At 39.9% G+C, this 20,106-nt stretch overlaps 2 protein-coding genes across 3 annotated transcripts; one reads left to right on the top strand and one right to left on the bottom strand.

Annotated features, from left to right (window-relative positions):
- Positions 1–1,524: 1,524 nt before the first annotated feature.
- LOC145910720 (uncharacterized) lies at positions 1,525–6,167 on the bottom strand. Its single transcript, XM_082997919.1, has 13 exons — positions 6,063–6,167; positions 5,661–5,735; positions 5,012–5,137; positions 4,696–4,791; positions 4,513–4,627; positions 3,984–4,157; positions 3,245–3,584; positions 2,881–3,041; positions 2,767–2,824; positions 2,241–2,457; positions 1,989–2,029; positions 1,697–1,857; positions 1,525–1,619 (listed from the first exon to the last, which is right to left on the bottom strand). The coding sequence occupies exons 1-13, from the start codon at positions 6,165–6,167 to the stop codon at positions 1,525–1,527; spliced, it is 1,764 nt and encodes a 587-aa protein (XP_082854045.1).
- A 3,048-nt stretch (positions 6,168–9,215) lies between these two features.
- On the top strand, positions 9,216–19,399 carry LOC145911223 (uncharacterized). 2 transcript variants are annotated; one of them, XM_082998493.1, is made up of 20 exons: positions 9,216–9,344; positions 9,948–10,035; positions 10,469–10,657; positions 10,892–11,018; positions 11,470–11,659; positions 12,016–12,188; positions 12,624–12,870; positions 13,147–13,309; positions 13,560–13,646; positions 14,129–14,294; positions 14,586–14,811; positions 15,143–15,301; positions 15,655–15,786; positions 16,661–16,844; positions 17,259–17,377; positions 17,542–17,658; positions 17,754–17,860; positions 18,254–18,378; positions 18,464–18,612; positions 18,831–19,399. In XM_082998493.1, exons 1-20 carry the CDS (start codon positions 9,294–9,296, stop codon positions 19,002–19,004), a joined length of 2,973 nt encoding a protein of 990 aa, XP_082854619.1. In that variant the 5' UTR covers positions 9,216–9,293; the 3' UTR covers positions 19,005–19,399. The 2 variants fall into 2 exon arrangements, with proteins under 2 accessions (XP_082854619.1, XP_082854620.1); XM_082998494.1 differs by having other exon boundaries at positions 11,470–11,667; positions 12,033–12,188.
- The last annotated feature ends 707 nt before the right edge of the window (positions 19,400–20,106 follow it).

Below are 20,106 nucleotides of genomic sequence, written 5' to 3'. Positions count from 1 at the left end.
CAAATCCATATCGAAAACAATTTTTTATTTCTGCCTCGGAATCTCATTTTCTGGCTAGTTTGTTGCGCCACTGCTCTACAATACCCCCTACTAGTACTCCGGCAATGATTTTCATGAGTCACACGAGCCATGGGGTTAATGCACACGTCATAGAATCACATGAGCAGCAATAAGGGGAAGTGAAACCTTGAGGAACTGGCTGAGAACTGCGAAAAACCCGTTTTACGTAACGATCAACTGTTGGAATTACTACAAGAAGGTTCTCCTGACAATAATATTCCTAATAACGTTTCGGTTGCTATGCAGCAGCTTTCATCAGTATGTACAAATGTAATAGAAAACTGCTGCAAAGCAACAGAAACGTTGATATTATAATACCATCACCAGAAGAGCCGTATTGTAGCAATACAAATGCCTTGGTAATGAATCTGCTATTGGAATGGTTGTCAGTTAAAAGTAAAACAAGTCGTTTTTTTTAGTAGCAATACTGTCGCAACAATTCGACATGGATTAGTTACTGCCTTATACCCAAAAACATTCGCACCCAAGTGTTAATTCAGCAAATACAAAATTAACAGTGAAAAATGTTTACCTAAAAGCAACTAGAAATCTACTACTTTTTTCCGATTTAATGTTTGCATGTGGATTTGGTCGCGTCGCAAATTACAGCACACCTTTGATTTTAAACCTAGCTGCTGTTACGTCATAAAGGCAATTCTAAAAGACAATAGGTAGTTGTGTTTTTTTACTTGCTTGACTTTTCAAACAAATATCTGGAGTCTGGTTTGCATCAACGTTGTAGCTGCCGTTAAATCAGTTCAAAAAAATCTACACCATGAATAGTGGGGAAGGACATCATTTGACTATTTCTATGTTCAAGCGAGTGGAAGATCCTTTGCGAAGGGCATTGATTTATATGGAAAAGCACCAAATCTTGCCTTTATTTCAAGATCTTTGCACTATGGTGTTTTATGCAAGACCTGATGACCCGAAACAGTACATGATGTCGTTGATCCAAGATCGTATCATCGCAAGAGGTGGATCTTTGGAGATCTCTCTGAGTAGTCTGAGTTTAGTTGGCGTTGGCAGAGAAGAAGAAAGTGATGATGATTTTAGCTTGGAATTTTCTTCCTCGTCTGACGATTATTTCGTTGATGATGACTAATTTAAAACTTGTAATAATTCAGGATGTAGGTGTCATCGTGTAAGGGAGATTATTTTGAAGAAAGCAGTCCCATTACGATAGTGCAATGACATCATGTGGCAGTGCAAAATTTAACAATAGCAATGTGTAATTTAGTTTCGTATTTAAACTGTGCATTTTTTGATTTCCGTATGCCTATAATAATTTAATATTCCCCATATATTCATATTATTGTTTTTCGTTTTATTTTTCAATAAATAATACAACAGACATAGACATGTACGCTTTTGTGGTGACGGACACAGTGCATAAACAGGATACAGACAAAGTAACAATAGGTTTGGAAATAAGTTGGGACGTTTCAGCAGTTACGTCGACCGCTAGATGTCACTCGCGACCTCCTCCATTCGTTGCTCCAATGTTTTTCTGTTCTTCTGGCGGGAGATAATTTCTCCGAAAAGTGAATCGAACAGTTCTATGACAATTTCCATCGTTAGTCTGCAGTCAGTTCACACATTCTAAAACTTGGGCATGTAAAGTAAGGATTTTTACCGTAGTCCGCCATTCCGCTCCTTATTCCTGGAATTACGTCATTCTTATCGAGATGCACCAACAAGTCTTCGTTCAATTTTCTAATCGCCGCCTGATCCCGTATTTTCCAGGCGCACTTTCCGCCCTTGTCTGCCGCCGATTCAGGCGATAAGGTGATTTTCCTAAATTGTGTGAAATAACGGTTTTCAATTTATTTTGGAAATTTCACCAGCAAGTTGTTACATTTTAACAAGAAATACTTCTGCATGACAACTTTATGATAAATAAAAGGTTTTTCAACAAAACTACTCACTCGTAATCTTTGCAGCAACACAACTGGTGACGAACAGCATTCTACGGACAAACAAAACTTGGTTAAACTAGCGGAAGTAAGGAGAATTCAACGTGCTTCCAATAAGAAAAAGTTTAATAATTTCGACTTTTCGGTCGCTATTCGGTTGACCTTCGTCAGGAAACTACATGAAAACCTCTTACCCCCGGCAATATCGCAAAAAATAATTAAGTATTTAAGTTTCTCTGATTCAGTTGTTCTGTTCCAGGTTACCTGCCAAGTTTGGTGCGCGTGCTCGTAATACGGAAACCAAGTTCTAATGGACTTGTATATCATGCGTACAGTCATCTGACAAAAGTTGTTTTGTTGGAAAGCGAGGTAGATGAGTTGATTGTACGGCAAGGGGGGTTTCGGGTATTCACCTTCAACTCCCTGTTGATTTTCTGATCCCTCAGATTTCTTTTGATGTTTGGTGTATTTTCGTTTCGGTCTGGAAACAAGATATGTGTTAAACCAACTGCACTTTTTCATACATTATAAGACGTTTAACGTTATTGCTCTCCAGTCGTTCACGGTTAAGGAGATAATTCGTCACAGCTTATTCAAATTGTTGCAGCGCATTTGAACTTATCATAATTTAATTCTTATGAAAAAGGGAAGATAAAAGAAAATTAATTTCTTCAAATAAAAGTTAACAAATACAAATAATTTTCCACACGACTCTGATGTCACGTGATTGGTAATCCACGCGTAAACGCAGTGTGTGGGGTTTAGTTAAGCCTACGGTGCTTAGGCTTACTTCGGAGGGGCAGCAATGTGGATTTGTTGGTTGTGTGACGAAAACTGGTTCTGAATTTCTGCAACGCACAAAATGTTAGCAACACATTAATCACGTGTTTACGGCAAAATTTACCGCTCAATTTGTCGCAGGATGGTTTCCGTGGAAACAAAGAGGGCAAGGATTGCATCTGCATCTCGGCTGACGTCATTCGAAGGTCAGCTGACGTCAGAGGTGAATCTTCGTTTTCCAGAAACGAAAACAGGTCGTCCCCGAATTCCGAATCTTCCGGTTCTCTGGTTGACAATGGAGAAATTATTGCAAATAATAATAATATTTCAAAGGTGTATTGAACGAGAATCTATTACAGAAAATAATGTTTATATTTGACTGAGTGCTCATTTTTAGTTAAACGTGTTGGTTAGTTCCGAGCTTGGTGCAGATAAAAATTGGGAAATATTGTCTGTTGTTTGAGATGCCAAGAAGTTTTGATACTTACAATTCACTTGTCTGAAAATCCCCGCAGAGATCGGAGGCCCCGAAACTTTCAACCACTGGCGGCTTCTTCTCCGAATCCTCCTTCGACTTTTTCTGCGCAAGTTTGTGTTTTTGAAGAGTGGATGCAGAGATCTCAATCTTCTTCAGGAGGACGCTGGCAGAGGGCAAACTTTGACCTTTGCCCTGTAAAGCTTTCGCGAGGCCCAAGCGAGCGTGGGAGAGTTTGCTCTCTTTCGGAAGTTGACAGCGGGAAACTGGTATCAGGAGGTGAGTAAGTTTCCCCGAACTTTTTATTCCCGTCTTCGTGATGCATATGGACTTCATCTTTTGATGGGCGTCGTCTGGTGGAGACAGGGTTATGGAGTTCATCAGGGTGTAAGGTTATTTTTACATCGTGGCGCACAACAATATATATATATATATATATGTGTGTGTGTGTGTGTGTTATGACATATAATGGGTATTGATGTGTTTGTTCTTCGGGTGAAAAACAAATATGCGCCTACTTTTCGGACGTTCTGCCTGTACGAAGGACTTGGCTTTTAATTAAAATATATTGTTCTTCTGGCGGCATAAACCATACTAGCTGTATTTACTCGACGTTTCTTTTGCAATCAGTTTTGCAAACTTGGCTTTCAGTTTTAACACATATTCCAATTGAAAGCAAAAAGAACATTCCTGTCGGCTCGCACGAAACCAGGATATTTGGCTTAAAATTGGTACTAACATATATGCCGTACCTTCGTTGTCCATCGTTGACCGTTTTCGTTTTCTCGAGAAGTTTTTCTCGGCGTTGTCAACCTTCAGTAACACTTTAGATGGCGGGGGCGGTGAAGCATCGGTCGAATCATTTTCGTCGCAGGATGGCGCTAGAGCGGAGGCGCTCTCGTGAGATTCCGGGTCCGACGAGGACTCTAAAAAATTAGTTGGTGTTCGTTACAAGTTGTTCGCCCATAAATCAAAAAATTGTTGCTGATTTTACTTGAATCTATGAACATAATTATTTAACGGAGAACCGCTCGATTGTTAGTCTATTCCCACACTTAGGCGCAAGCAAGTCGTGGCCATCATTGTGCAGCTCACAGAATTTAAAACAAAATATACATCGCTGGTTATGGGTGATGTTTTTTTTTTCTATTTGACAACTGTAGACAATCCCCTCGCCTCCCATTTCCATTTTTACTACACTTACAGCAAAATTCACTACAATCGCTTTTAAGTAAGGCAGCATAAACAATTAGTCGTATCAAGTCGCACAACATAACCAACCCTCTTCGTCCATTGCAAATTCGGACGACAGGAGTTCCACAGCCTCCTGCAGATCGTACGAAGCCTTCGTCATCCCTTCCTTACGCAAAGGCTTCCCTCCTCTCATGGGACATACCTTATATTACATCATATAGACACATTGTTAGGTTGCAGTGAATTGTATGACGTCACAATTTGTGTTACCTCGTTGGGATCGACCATAGTCCACGGCATGACGTCACCGGTATGGGAGCCGTCAAATAGGTCCAGGTGGTTCCCCGTTTTGTAATTGTTCGAATTCTGAATTACAGTGAATTAGAGAATGTCGTGTTGATGTATAAAACTTATAAATTCGGTGGTATGTAGTACTTTATAGAAAAAAAGTGGTTTATGGCAATGGTGCTGCACCCGGCGTGGTGACAAATACGTATACATAAAAAAGCCGCTAAGCTCATAAATTTAGAACTTGCTTCGTCCTGTGACCTGATTCAAAGAGATATTTACTACTTTTGAAACCTACGTTGACATTTGTAGAGTTCACATTACGCATCACTCCTTGCGAAGCAACAAGCAATTGTCCCCTGATGTACCTTTCGATGAGTGATAGGACCGTGTTCAAACGAGCCTTACTTTCTATCGCTCTAACCTGAATGTAACCAAAGTTTGCTGTTTATAAAATACATCAAAAGTTTGCTGTTTATAAAATACATCAAAAGTTTGCTGTTTATAAAATACATCAAAAGTTCGCGGTTTTTCAATAAGGGTTAAATCTACCGAATGATTTTCTTTGTTTTTTGTTACTTCTCGGTTATTCAATGCCAAATCCATGGTATATTTAATTCGATCAATACAAATGGTCGCGGAGTAAATATAATAACTTAAAGGCCAAGTTCATATCAAACATTATACGATGATATGTTTGTACATGTAGACCAGTGGTCTGCAACCTTTTCCTGTACGCGGGCCAAACTGTCTTAGCGGGCCGTATTATTTTTCCACTAACAATTCGTTCTCTTCATTATGTATGCTGTTGTTAAACTCAGATTTTTGTACTTTGAATTGTAACATTATAACACTTGGTGGCCAACGTGGTTATTACAATTTGAGGCTGCGGGCCCTTTATGTAGACGAACTTTTAACCTTAAGACTTAAGTAAGGACTGCTCTTACCTTTTCAAATGTGGGCATACAGGCATTGTATTGAATGGAGACTTGGTCGGTGGTCACGTGAAACAATTCGCTGATCTAAAATAAGAAATATCGAAAATCAACGACGCTTCACCTCAATGCGTTCCTTTTAGCAACGTCATTGTTTAAGATATTAGCGTATAGTTTTTACCAACAGGCATAAACTATAATAGTTCAATTTGAATAAGCGAGATTGTGAAAGTGTCCATGCAAACAAAGGCGAAATATATTCATGAAGTCTTAGTTGGCCATACAGTTATCACGAGATTACGAAGATACTTTGCTGCATATTTGCATTCATTTTGTGTCTGACGTAACGCACGTATTTAGTATTAAGGTCATCGCGTTTCGAAATGAATGCAGTCTGCGCTTTAAATCACTCACCTCGTGAAACCAATCCGTCTTCCACTTTTCCAACGAGACCACTTTCCCGCTGCGTGATATCGACACCAACGGAGTAGAAAGCTTGGTTTTCGTGTACAGCACCATTCTCGTCGACCACACTGAGTCTGCTATTCCATTGCACTAATAACTTGACGCGATCGTTTTGTTCGCAGGAGAATCTTGGATTGTGATAATGATTGTTTCGTCACAGAGGATTCCGTTTTTCTCGCGACTTTGAGGTGGAAGTGTGCAAACAACTCAAGGGGAGGTTTACAATAACTACCTTGCAGTCGTATCGTGGGATGCGAGCTAACGGGGGTCAATATCGCGATTCCATTATCGCGCTATTACACCTCGGCGCGGGAGAACGCGCGCGTCCGTCGCGTGCCGAAGATAATCTGTTTGATTGTTTTTGAAAGGTGCGAAATCCTGCGGGGGTCGAGCAGGTGTAGTGCAACTTCCTGGGGGGATGCGAATCCATAAAAAAATGTAACTGAGAAATGGTAAAAAACGGTAAAAATTTTGTTTTCTGTGAAAGCAACGAAAAGTTTTCGACAACTTTGTTTTCCCTGAAAATTATGAAAAGAAAATGTCGTGGTTATGAAATGCGTACACGCGATGACATAAAATATGCCAGGGTTATACGTGAGATGCTTAAAGTCTATAAAGTGTTGTTAACTTTGATGCTTCTTTCTACAAGCAGCTTTCTATAATTTTGGTACACCTATCCATGGGATACGGGGAACTTTTAACTTTACATTTGCACTTTCGTTAGATTGGAAACTTTGTGTCGCATGGACTAGACAGCTGTGCATCAACCCACAAGAAAAACAAACAAACAAAGAGAGGAAACGTTTCGCGTGCGTCACAAGTTACTACGTTGCATATATTGCGTCATTGGCGTTTTATTCTAAGCTGTGTGGGTTGCTTTCTATGTGAAGTCATTGTTTTGAAATCTTGACCGGGAGTTTCTCTCCTGCTGGAGTTTCGATTAGTGAAGTCATCACTACTTTGAGGCGAAATTTGACCTTCCCGTATTATCTTGAAGCAGCAAAGTAGTTCCGTATTGTAGGAACATTACTCACGGTTGTAAATATATTTATCGGACAAACAATCATATCGATACAGTTGCAATTGAATTTTACACTAGCTACAGCTTTAATTAATCACTGACACAGCACTTTTGACACCTCGCTTTTCACGCATGTCTTGTTGTTCAATTACCCTCTTGTGTTTTCAGTGTACATCAATCAGACACAACGACCACCGCCCCACCCCTTGTGATGATATTGTCAACAGGTGATTACTGGTTACACGTATATAGAGTTGTAGCACGTTTTTCAAGTTACCTCAAGCACAACATGGCTCGTATCTATCTACGGGGTCTATTACCACTCTGCAGCAATTTTCATCAAGCATTCGTTGGTATAGTGATGTACCAACCATGTTAACTGCATGAATCACTTACAACCACAAGTTATTCCTTAAGTTATCAAAAGAGAAATTGAATTTACTTATGTTTTTGTATTGTAACCGGTCGTGGTGACATACAACGTGTGTGATATGTATTTACAGGGCAAGTAAGAAAACAAATAGGGAAATTCAAGGTCAACCTTGCACGCTGGACACTAATCAAAGGAGCATTTAAAACGGTAAATGTTGTGCATACAACTTGTCCTACATAATCACATGTAAGACTTGAGCCATCGAGATGTTCAATTTTGGGAGATTCTCACCTCCGTATTATTTATGTTCACGAATGCAATTTATCACTTGTGACACCGGCAGCCTCTAACGTTACAACCCATTTCCCACCATTTAAAGGTCGACTCGTGAGTTGTTACCGAATATACTCAGTATTTTTATCGATGATAAAAAGTGTATTGCTACACGTACTTCACCGGCACCGTAAAATTATTACCTCTCCCTGTCAAGCGATTAAAACTCAATCAGTGCTGGAAGTCTGGTACCGGTGACAATTCATCAGTTGGTGTGTCCCAAACACTTATGAGAAACTTAAATTTAATAAACATATATAAGGAATCTGACCTAGTTATACGAAAATATAATGGTTTATTTTTCCTGTAAATTCAATCATTCAGATAGGATTTTCTTGTATGCGACCCCAATCTCAATGAAAAATTGTAAGACATGTCGGTGGAAATGAAACCTTGAATTCTAAATCTATTAAAGCACAATTTGCGAGTTCTGACCTAATCGGTAGGTCTACTAATTCCTGTTCATCATGTGTGCAATGGCGGTGAAGTTTCCACCCATATTGCTACAGGTTAAAACGTTTATGATTACCAAACATTCAACAGTTTATCTGCACGAGAAAAACACCCACATGTTTTCTGGAAAACTCCAGACGGAATTATGACGCGGTTATATTTAAATAACTAACATCACCGTTAGAGGAGGATTAATTTCGACCTCCTTTCGTCGATACCAAGAAAAGTTATTGAAACGCGTAGACCGTTCGGTTTACGTAAGTCGCCCAAAAACTTGCGCACAACCATAGTGAAGCCTGCGGATGCAAGGCAGTCATGACGCAATGCATAGCTTCCTGAAGTTGCGCCTGGGCATGCAAAAGGGTTGCCGCTTGCGGAGAGAGTATTTAAGCTTCCCATCGAGCGCATTTACGCCACTGTTGGCCAGTTTTGGAAAGCGACGCAGGATACAGAAGGTTCTAGGGCTGAGGGCAAACTACTTGTCGAGATTTGCGAAAGTGCGATCGCCAGCAGTTTTTGAATCAGAGGGCGTTTTGCATAGATTGCATTTTGTCACGCGCTGTTTAATGTGTCTTCGCTATAGTGACAACTAATGCAGTAGCATCAAAAGTTTCTGATGCAACAGCAGAATATGAAAAGATATTGTGCCTTGGTAAAGCCTGGTCCCATAAGTGTGGCAGAATCTAGCCTTTGATTACGCATTGTCTTAATACCAGTGACACGAAATTAAGGATGCCCCTGCAGGCGACATCGATTCTATTATTGTTTGTAATAAACTAGCTGGCTTCAAATTGAAACAATTTGTTTCAAATAATTTAATTTCTTGGTTAATTGAGAGTTGGTGGTTGATTTTGTCAAAAAACATGCAGTGTTGGCAGAGGTGGTGGTTTTTAACGTTGGATTCGTGCTTTTGTTTCAACGCAGTCTCCAGTAAAAACTACAAAATTAGGAGAAATTAACATCTGGATTAAGCTGCCAATTCAGCGCATCGAAAGTGAAAATGTTGAAACTCTCCATGATTCGCTCGGCGTTTCTCGGATTATTTCTATCTGTAAGTTGTTATTTCCGCATATTCAAAAACCCTTGAAAAAGTTCAATTCTGACAAATTCCGTTATCGAAGTTTCGTTTTTACGAAGATATTTTGGGTAAACTGTTTCGAAGAGATGTGAAAACGAAAGCAAGAAAAACACTCGCCCTTTTTAATAAGAGCTTGAGCGTTGCCAAAAATTTGGTGATTGAAACAAGCATTGGGCATTGAAACCATAGAAATCATAGCTCCCCTATATCCACCATATAGGTCGAGACACTTTTCATTCGGTCAGGAAGCACTCTGTGCACGATACGTAGATGACGTACTTTCAAAGGGCCTTGAGGTGCAGCTCCTTTGTTTACGTGTCACCAGAAACACCCAACCTCGCATCGAGTCGCCAAATACGGCTGCACACTCTGAAGTTTACAAATGAAAAACATGCTGTGTGACGTGTGGTTGTGGCAATAGTTACAACGCGGGTTTTTCATGTTGCGACAAACGCAATAGTTTCGAACTATACCTTACGGTTACAATAGAAATATGTAGAACCAATTATCAAGTTAAGCTCCAGCACTGAAAAAGGACGAATATTAACATAATGACAAGAGTGTTGTTTTGTGCAGAGCGTTGTCCATGGATACGTCGGGTATGATGACGTAATGCCGTCGGGATTCTCAGGCGACTATCCTTACAATGGATCACTTGACCCAGGTAATATACGTGACATCACGAACGTAAACATTCGTTGCAAGATATTTTGAAGTCTAATCCTATAGAAGATATTAGAATACTGATCGCAGAAGAAAGATAAATAAAACGGTTAGCCACTGGAATGCACAAAGTCACACTTAAAAAAGTGTTTCCACGGGGAAAAATCCTTCACCTTCTGATGACGATTTAATTGATTTATTAATGTGGTAATTTTAATTCAAAAAAAAACGGGCACTTCTGTAAAGACGTGCGTGAATGTGTTTGATGTTTACTCAGGATAACCCTGAAAACTTGTTTAACTTAATTCTAAATACAGAGGCCAAAGCTAATATGCTAACCATCATTAAGCAAACGTTTCGCACTTCCGAGCTCATCATTGGTGCATATATTAGCTTTGGCTTTCCTAGTTAGAGTAATTAACTCCTTTGTTTAGACAATCCCCCCGTTTTTCCCGACGCATTCAATGAAGAACTTACGACTTACAACTCATCGCTAATGGTTCTATTCGGATCTTGGAACTTAACCGAATCCCTGGTTTATGCACCAGCCAAAAATTTTGACACCAATTTCTGGGTCCTGGATCAAGTCCATCATGATATCTCGTCGAGACTCGTCGCTCAAAGTAAATTCAACGAAACAAGTTTGTTGCGAGTTACTTAACCACCACTGACAAAAACACCTTTTTTGATTGTTTGAGATGGTTATTTTTGGTGTTAGAGATGGTTATTTTTGGTGTTAGAGATGGTTATTTTTGGTGTTAGAGATGGTTATTTTTGGTGTTAGAGATGGTTATTTTTGGTGTAAATTTTAGCCCAGAAATCTACAAAAAACAAGAGCTAGGTTTGACAAATTACAGGCCACAAAATAAGCGAGCACGATAAAATGCAACTGAAGAAAGCTCTTCACGTCATTGATGAGGAGATCGAGAGGATAGTGAACCGGACAAGCGACATTTCAACTTACAAGAAACTCAACGACGCCAGGTAGGGTACGCTATCACATTTACAGGGCCGGCGCAAGGCTATACTGCACACAGGCAAATTCCAAATGCTTCATTGTGTTGCGCTATGTTTCTAAGTCAACGTTAAAATAAAAATTGACGCTCAGCCCTCCGCTTTTATTCCGAGCATTATCAGCAAAGATAGCTTTGGCAAGCAATGTGGAGCTAATAATATGAATTGTGTATAAGCTGCAGACAGATGGCCACTGTTTCGACCTAAAAAGTCTCATCAGTGCAGCTGGTGTTTTAGGTCGAAACAGTGGCCATCTGTCTGCAGCTTATACACAAAGATAGCTTTGGTTCATTACTTGGGAAAAAAAGTAGAATTTGCTTAAATTAGTTCAGTTAATTTTCATGTTAGACGTTATAAAATTGTCTGGCGAAGGTGAATTTAACCACTTCTAATCGACTCAACGATTTGTTTCTTAAAACAGAGGAAGTTTGGATTGTGCGCTGGGGCGGAGTTCTACAAATTGGTATTTCAACCACCTGATCGACAAGTCTAGTTACAGCTACAGTTGCATCGACGAAATTCCTGACTTATGGCGAGATGTGGTTGGAAGCGAGCACAGTGAAAGTTGTCCTTTGAAGGATGGCGTGCAGTCGGTGATTCTCGTGAACAAAGTAAGAAAGTTCAGAGTTTCGTTGTTGTCAGTTTCTAAAGCATTTCCTCATGGACTATTGGTTCCCGCAACCTCAGAAGGCCGCCGCTGAGAAACCCTGGTGTTGACCTTTTTGTGTTGCCAGTGCATCTCCTTTCTGTATAAGTGTGTGAAAAATATTATATGCTTAAAAGAGCCATAATAATCAATGAGAGCTGCATACAGGTGTATGTGAAAAACGTTAGATAAACAACAGGAATTAGTGTAATTTGGTTAGTGTGGCAAGCTTGAAATATCGCAGACTAAACGTAAAACATTGGTTTCCTTTCTCTTTCTATCGGAATTGACTCGTCATTTCGGTTCTTAAAATCTTTACAGGCCTTCAGACTCGATAGTGATAGTCGCACCAAAGAAGATGTCTTCAACATCACTGTTGACCTCATGTACGTTCTCTCGGTAAACTACGACTTCCTGAAACACATTCTCTGTCCCAGAACTTACATGGAAGGCAAGTGCCCACACATCGACAACATGCTTTGCAACGATCTCACGTGAGTTTTAACATCTAAACTTACAGTATGGTTTTGGGACAGTTGTAATTATTTTCGCCGGAAAAACTCCTGACGGTGCAAAATACTTGTTAGTGTGAAATGGTCGGCGGTTTTCAACTATATTTAAGCTTATTTTGCTTTCAGTCGTAATACAATTTGCTAACACTCAACTTGAAGCAAAAACGTAAAATATTTTCGCTCGATTGTCAGTAGAACTTCAAATGTTACGATTATTACTAAACGTCAAAATATGCATACGTAGCTTGACAGCAAATCGCACTTAAATGCTAATACTACAGTCCAAATATAACCAAGTGAACCATAATGAAAAAACATGACAAGATTTTGGTTAACACACAACCCCAGTGTGTGTATTCAAAGTAACCAACATTATTTTGCATTTGATTGACCGCCATTTTGTCGAAATTCAAACAGGGATAAAAGGGTGTTGGGTTTTGCCACTGCTTTGCAAAACGGCTCCAAGCTTCACCCGCCACAGAGTGGTGAAGATATGATGAAACTTCTGGACGTACAAAGTTACCTTGCCGAAGCCAGCAACACGCTAGTGAAGCGTGAAAAATTTAGTGGAAGTTTGGTCAATTTCGGCAAGGACATGCTTAACAATTACATTGGAATCGTGGATACTGCCATCGGCAAATCCAGCGTTGGAGTGTGGCAGAAGGTTTGAACTTTTAAATATTTGTATTTTCTTTCACAGCCTTTTCTGAAAGTGCAAATCACTTCAACCAGTGGTTCTCAGATGTTTTCACGTGCGGCGCACTTTGAAACGATTTACGGAACTTGCGCCGTGTCAAAAAAAATTGTAAACAAATTTAAAGTTTCATTGAAGCCGACACAAAACTTTGTTTCTATGAAGTATTTTTGGTCTGTCGTTGGCGTAATAAAGAAAAAACGCAGACCAGAAGCCCAATAAATTCATCTATAAACCTTGGTACAGACGGCACAGAGCAGCAGTGAAGATGTGTTCAAAGACGTCCTGGTGAACAGCGAGAAATTCGTGGGACAGTTTTCCAAGATTATCCTGAAAGATTCCGACCAACAATCAAAAGAAGAAATTGATCAAGCAGTCATGAGCGTTAAGATGGGAAAGTATAACAAAGGTACCAAATTTTTACCCAATAATGTTTTATTTACAAATTGATTTTGTTTTTACCGAAGTTTTGAAGAAAAAAATAAAATAATTTAGGCGGTCCAGACGCATATCTTGGAAGAATATTTAATTGTTAATATTTTTAAATAGTCTACATGTGAATAACCACAACACACAATAAATATCATTGGAAATTCAAAACACATTCACCTAAACAAATTGTTTCAAGACAAAATTAACTATTGGTTATTGGTTTCCAGATAGCAACGACACGGTTGAATTCTCATTCACCGGCGCCCAGGTCTGGACTCAACCTTTCAAGGATGACGACTCTGGCAACGTTTACGGTAAGAAATCTTAACCTAGAAGTCGCCTAGAGCTTATGCTATACATGGTTCCTTGTTACTAATGTTCAATAATGTTCATACTGTTAAGTTTTGTAAATGCAAAATAATCTCAAGGACAACAAATGACTGCAGTGCAAAAAAATATTTTTAATCAACGATCTCTTTGTAGGCTAAACTGAATTTTCTGTTATTTAGCACAAACTATAGCTGACATGAATCTGAAGCATTTTGTTTCAAACAATTTAATTCCTATCTTTCCAAGTGTGACTGGTATAAAGACTATGTCTATTTAAGGGCTGGATTTTACCACAATTCAAAAATTATAGTATAAATAGCCTCGTGTCAAACTGTGCTTTGCAATTTAGCAAATGTGAAGTTTCTACCTGTGTCACGCACAACAAGTGACGTTGGAAAAATGTCGATTTCAGAAAGAAAATATTGAATGTTTTTACCACAATTAAGGAGGAACCTTGTCATTTTAGTGTACGCCCTACATTACAACTCGTGGTGGGAAACCTTGCAGGAAATCAGTGGAAACCGAAGTAACGCCAGTTCCCCGGATTTAAAATTGTTCGTCGGCAAAGGCGGCGTCATTTCTCTGAGCACGGCCACTGATCAAGCCAAGAAATCAGTCCCAGTCACTTACAAGTAACCGCTTGCGAATATTTTATTAAAGTTTTGTTGCAAATTGTGTCCAAGTTTTCGTTTTCGCTTTGACCCGAAGCAAAGATAATACTTTTATACTAGGGTGTTAAAAAAATGTAACATTTGCCAGAATCTGAAAAAACATACACCTCCAAAGTATATAATAAGCAAAAAGTTATCTTTAGCCCTTTGTACTTTCCCGTGGGACACCCTGAAATCCACAGTGCTCACAGCTATTCAATGGTTCTATCGGAAAGCGCGATTTCATCAAAATGCATTTCTCCCAACTCGCAGGATGAATTTCAACGATGACGTCAACGTGGAATCTGGCGCCACCACGCGGAGGTGCCTCTCGTGCGAATACCTGGACACGGAAACCAACCAATGGCGGTCGACCGGGTGTCACGTGACAGGTGCTGATCACCAGGGCGTGACGTGTCACTGTAACCACACGACAAACTTCGCCGCTTTTATGATGCCTTACGACCCTGAGTACAACACCACAGAAGGACAGGCAGCTGTGAGTTGGACTGTGTATTAATTTTCCTCTATTCCGAGTCGTGTGTTGAAAGGGTAAAAGAACTCCAGGCAGTGAAACGAATTAGTTTCGATACAGCGCTTCTTGCAACTTGCTAAGTTTCACAACGTTGCAAGATAATTCGTAAATCAGAAATGAATCACATTGAAAACTTTTACAGAAACTAATAAACAACTACTGTGCTATATCTTAATGCACCAGAAACTAATAATACAGAAGACTAGCCCAATACTAATAAATGTATACAGTGGAAAATGTGTGTCTGTAAACAACACCGTGTTGAACTTCCTAACCATCTGTTTTCCCTCATCAGTGGTTGAACATAGCGGAATACGTGGGATCCAGTTTATCCGTTGTCGGTTTGCTCATTTCCTTCATCGCCTTCTGTCTTGTCCGTGAATCTGTGAGGAACGATCGATTAAAAGCTCACATGAACCTCGTCATCGCCCTCCTCTTCGTTCATCTCATCCAGGTAAACTTTAAGGTGTCCAGAAAGCAATCTGACGTCACTGAACTGCTGTTTTTTGGTGTATTGGCACTAATTAATCAGACAGATTTTTTATTTCTTTCCAAACACAAACTTTCGAGTGTTCAACTCGCTTTATCAGGTAAACGCCAGTTTGGGAATATTGAAAAAAAAGGGCAGACTTGGTAATTGAAAAAAATAGCTTACGAACTAAATATTGAATGTAGTTCGTAACCTTGGTGGAAAGTTACAACAATGCTCTTTGTCATATATTCTAAACCATTGTTCGTGACCTTAAAGCTGTTCGGCCCAGTAAACTATGTTGGGCTTAAGACTTACATCAGCATTTTAACTTGCAGCTTGGTGCCGATTTTGCTGTCCAGTCAAACGAGTTGTGTGTGACCGTTACCATAGCAACGCACTACTTTCTCCTGTCAGCTTTCATGTGGATGTTGGTGGAAGGAATCTTCCTCTACCTTTACGTTGTGCAGGTGAGGAGAAAAGCTGCAATTGTTGCAAAAAATGGGTTTGCAGCAAAAAAAGGTTTGAAAAATTGTTCTCAGAAGAAAATAGGTCTTAACGAATGTCATTCATGTTCCAGCAGCAATTGACATAATTTCGCCAGATTGCGTTGCCAAGCCATTTGAAAACACTGAAACCCGCGTACGAGTTATGACCTTTCCCGGACCCTTCTCAATATTACGTGCAACATTCCTTCTATGGACTCTACTTTAAAGGAAGTTGCGCGTGCTTTGTCCCTTCCGTGTATTGAAACCAAACTTACTCCCATGGAAAAATTGTAAGACCGGGGTTGGAGGTTTAAAACTCTTGACGTGGATGGATCCAAATTAAGTCACGAAACCCATGCAACACAAACGCCGAATATAGGATGACTGGTAGCAACGCAACACTGATGTATTAACAGTTTATAAATACTTGAATCTATGATTATGTATCTTAGTTTGACCAAATTGGCACCATTTAAAAACGTAAAATGTTTACGAAATATGCTGTGTGGAACTGCATGGTAAGTCCAAGGTTGCGAGTTCAAACCTCAACGGAGACTTGATTTTTTATATCGGAAAAAGGGGCATTGAGCTTAGCTTAAATGCCTTGACTGCGATGCTAATGAACTATCTGAATAAGATATCTGAGGTCGCAAGGGCTTTCGCAGTGGGGGTATCCTGGCTTCGTGTACAACAGCATGACACACCTCTGTGCTGCTTAAAAAATATTTGGTTTTCTTTAGGTATTCGTTGATGATTAAAGTCCGAATACGTTTAGTTGCGAACTCAAAGAAACAACCTTAAATCAAAAACATTTCGACAAAAACCTGTTTAAGTAAACACAAATTTCCCCCTTCAGGTGTTCGTACACTCCAAACTTGAAAGTCGAAGGTGGATGTACGCAGTAGGTTGGTTGACGCCCGCAATCATCGTCGCAATATCGGCAGGATACGGATTGACGAACGACGTCTACATCCAACCAGCCCCAGAAGTACAGTACTGCGACGACGGACAATATCTTTACCCACCAATAGATCCAAACGGTACGACCACTGAGTAAAACTAAAGGATGACCGCAATGCTCGGCAGCCCTTGAATCAAGTGTTAATAATTGATCCAACTGCAAAGTGTGAATCTCTTAAAATTCTCCGAAACCGTGGCAGACGATCAGCGTCAGTAAGATCTTTATATTTTTCAATAAAAACAATACAAAAGTTAATTTCGCCAAATATCATTCCTATAGAATTATCCGCCGGTCACCAACCAGCAACACAGACTGATTTCTGTTGTTTCTATCACATTTTCTCTTGTTTTTGTTTTTTTCATTTTCCTGGTAGATTTCAGTTATTTTTTCTTCACATTATTCGGTCATAATCAACACCGTGGGTTTTAACTAATTCTTTCTTTGTACGTTTTTCTTTGTACGTACCCATAATTTGTGGGATCTTTATTTGCAGAAATTCAGAAATACTCGAGCTGTTGGCTGGATGCCGAGTCGGGGATGACGTGGAGTTTCATTGGACCCGCGATTGCTGTAATCGCGTTTAACCTTGTCATACTCTGCAAGGTCATACAGGTATGTCACATGGTTCAAATAAATGACCTTGACAAAATACTTCTGTTTTTCCTACTCTGTCTTTCTGTCCCCATCTGACCTTCAAACGTGTCGTAGCAATAACTTTGACGCCTTTAAAACACAAAAAAATGAATTGAATGAAAAAATGTGAACCTTGTGTTCAGGTGTTGGTCAAGTTATCGGGTCGGAGCAAGGGAATGCAAGCTTTCAACGCGAAACAACAGTTCGTAGGTCAAGGTCAAGGTTACAACAACACCGCTTACCGTCCCAAAGTTAAATCGGTAGGTGGCGCTGCAGTGGCACAGCAAAGTTTATTAAATTAAACTGAAGATAATATTGTAACGGCATGTGGACATTAATCAAACGTACGTTTCAGGCTGCCAAAGTATCGGAATACAGAACGACATCAAGCGAACAATTTAGTGCCAGCATCACTGAAGGAGATGACTCAGCCTTACATGGCAGTGCCTTCACACCAAGCAGGTTGGTTTTGCTTCTTGTATAATTGCTATGTTGTTAGTTACGTAAATATTTCTTGTGATACGACAAACAACCATCAGTGTTTCCAAACAATATTGTTTAGTTTCAAGTTCATTTTTATTTTTTATCGCACAACACGACCCACATTTAAACATAACCAATGGAAGTGTGTTTACTTTGAATCTCCTGCTGTCTTTATGGCCAGCAAAGTAACATATTTTATAACAACTCCTGTAATTAATATAAGTTTAACGTTGTCCATGATCTATATATTTCGCCTGTATTTACAGTTTACGATTTCTTACAGAAGTTGTTTAACATTTTAAACAAAGTTGAAATAGGAAAGGGTTGATTTTTTATGTTTGGCTCCCGTTCTACTCTTTCCATTCCTTGCAGACCCCAATCCCGATCCCCCTCACAAGTTTATCTACAAAACCGCGTCATGGAAAGACCTCGTATGACGTCATCAGCCAATGCAAACGACAGGAATTTTCTAGCTGACGCTCGGACGGCCGTAAAAGGTGATTCCCCCTCATCCGCTGTATTGATTCCAAACCGCGGTATTTCCCTTTTACCGCCATTTGAATAACCGCTTTCCCTTCCTAGGAGCGATTGTTCTCCTTCCTCTGTTGGGAATTCCCTGGATTTGTGGAATGTTCGGATACAAGAGCTTCGCGCTCACCGTGGTCTTCGTCGTCCTCAACTCCGTACAAGGTTTCGCCATCTTTCTTGTCTACTGCGTGTTCAACCACGAGGTCAGTTATTAGGTATCCGGCAATTGTGTCGTCGCAACTGCCCTTCTATGACGCAACATTCGAGATTTCAACAGCTCGTATCATGTGCTCTCACGTGAACCTCAAATACCTTTAAAAACTGCCTGTTTAGTATTTTATAGGATGAGATCTTTTCAATTCATTCATTATTTCGTAACAACCAAACGACTGCTGGTAAAAGACCTGCTTTATTTTAATAGGTTCGCCGGGGCCTGCAGCGCCACCTTCAGTTGTACCGAATCAACAGAGACCACACCGGCAGGGGGCGCACGGCAAGCACCAGTAGTTTGAAAGCCGCTTTCAACCGTGGCCTGTTACGCTCGTGGCGACGTAGAAGTACAGCTGTTTCTACCTTATCATCAAACCACGTGTAAATATGATTTGTTTGCGAACTGAAATAAGGTTGTCAGAGGAGATTACTTGAAAAAAAAGCGTTTTATGCTGTGAAAAAGTTGAAAGTTGGTGAGGTGATGTATATATGGGGGAAATGATATGCAGAAGTTTTTTTTTAAATCAGAAACAACGGTTTTGCCGCATCAGTTTTTTCTGTGTGTTTTTTTATTAGTCATGATCGAGTATTTTTATTCAGCACTGTCCAAGCATGACGACTGTCAAATATTTTGTGCTCCTCAATAGTTTCCTCAAACCGTTCCCGTAAGTTTCATTCAAGTTTTCCCATGTTCCTAATGTAGTTACACCAAAGCCTCTTTTATGTTGCCATCGTTTTCACAGTTTCGTGTGTGGAGAATTGAATGTCTATTGCAACGCTTGCTTGTGCATATGCCAATAAAAATAAACGCTTTGCTCTCTCCGAATATGTAAGCATAGGAAAACAAAAGGTGTGACCCTTAACTATAGCAACGAAGGTGAGCTTGTTGTTGGTATTCAAATACCTACAGTTATGGAGATAGTGGTAACACTGCCAAAACTGGGCCACTCTACCTGACCTATACAAACGAGGAACTAAAAACGATTCCGGTGAGGTTTCAACTCAATACCTTGACCTCTACTGACTCACCTACTGGATATGATATGGAACGGGTTTATTGAGGTCAAGTTCCACTGATGAGCGAACTTGCAGCTCGCAATCGGCGACCTTCACGTTAATGTAGGGATGTCGATCACAGTTAGGAAGCAATGCAAATACAATTAGCCTTTTACTTGGCAAGTCTGAGGCATCACATTTAAATAATATACATTTATACGTTTATAGTTTGCTTGTATGTTGGTGAAACCGTGCGATTTTGTAAAAAAAACACTTTCGCTCCCGAGTCAATTTTTCACACCTGACCAATAAGCTGTCAATCATGTAAGGGTTTAAATTTTAAATCCCCGGCAAACCTCGCACCCCTGGTTGGTTAGAAATCAGAAGAAAGCGTTGCTTGGTAACAGAGCGTATACGTCGTTTGAACGAAGTCACTCGGCAACGCAAGTGGAGAATGTGGACAAGATGCTTGTACGACACGAAATTGCTTG

The sequence above is a fragment of the Ascidia mentula genome, chromosome 8 (assembly GCF_947561715.1).
Source record: "Ascidia mentula chromosome 8, kaAscMent1.1, whole genome shotgun sequence".
NCBI classification, from domain to species: domain Eukaryota; kingdom Metazoa; phylum Chordata; class Ascidiacea; order Phlebobranchia; family Ascidiidae; genus Ascidia; species Ascidia mentula.
The sequence above is the reverse complement of the archived record's forward strand: the minus strand, read 5'-3'. Positions and strand labels throughout refer to the sequence as shown.

Coding starts and splice junctions, on each gene's coding strand:
- LOC145910720 (XM_082997919.1), bottom strand. CDS start 6,167: ATGGTGCTGTACACGAAAACCAAGCTTTCTACTCCGTTGGTGTCGATA. Junction 4,792..5,011: donor TGAACTCTACAAATGTCAAC/GTAGGTTTCAAA, acceptor ACTGTAATTCAG/AATTCGAACAATTACAAAAC. Junction 1,858..1,988: donor TGTTGCTGCAAAGATTACGA/GTGAGTAGTTTT, acceptor CACACAATTTAG/GAAAATCACCTTATCGCCTG.
- LOC145911223 (XM_082998493.1), top strand. CDS start 9,294: ATGTTGAAACTCTCCATGATTCGCTCGGCGTTTCTCGGATTATTTCTA. Junction 13,310..13,559: donor GATGGGAAAGTATAACAAAG/GTACCAAATTTT, acceptor ATTGGTTTCCAG/ATAGCAACGACACGGTTGAA. Junction 17,861..18,253: donor AGTGCCTTCACACCAAGCAG/GTTGGTTTTGCT, acceptor CATTCCTTGCAG/ACCCCAATCCCGATCCCCCT.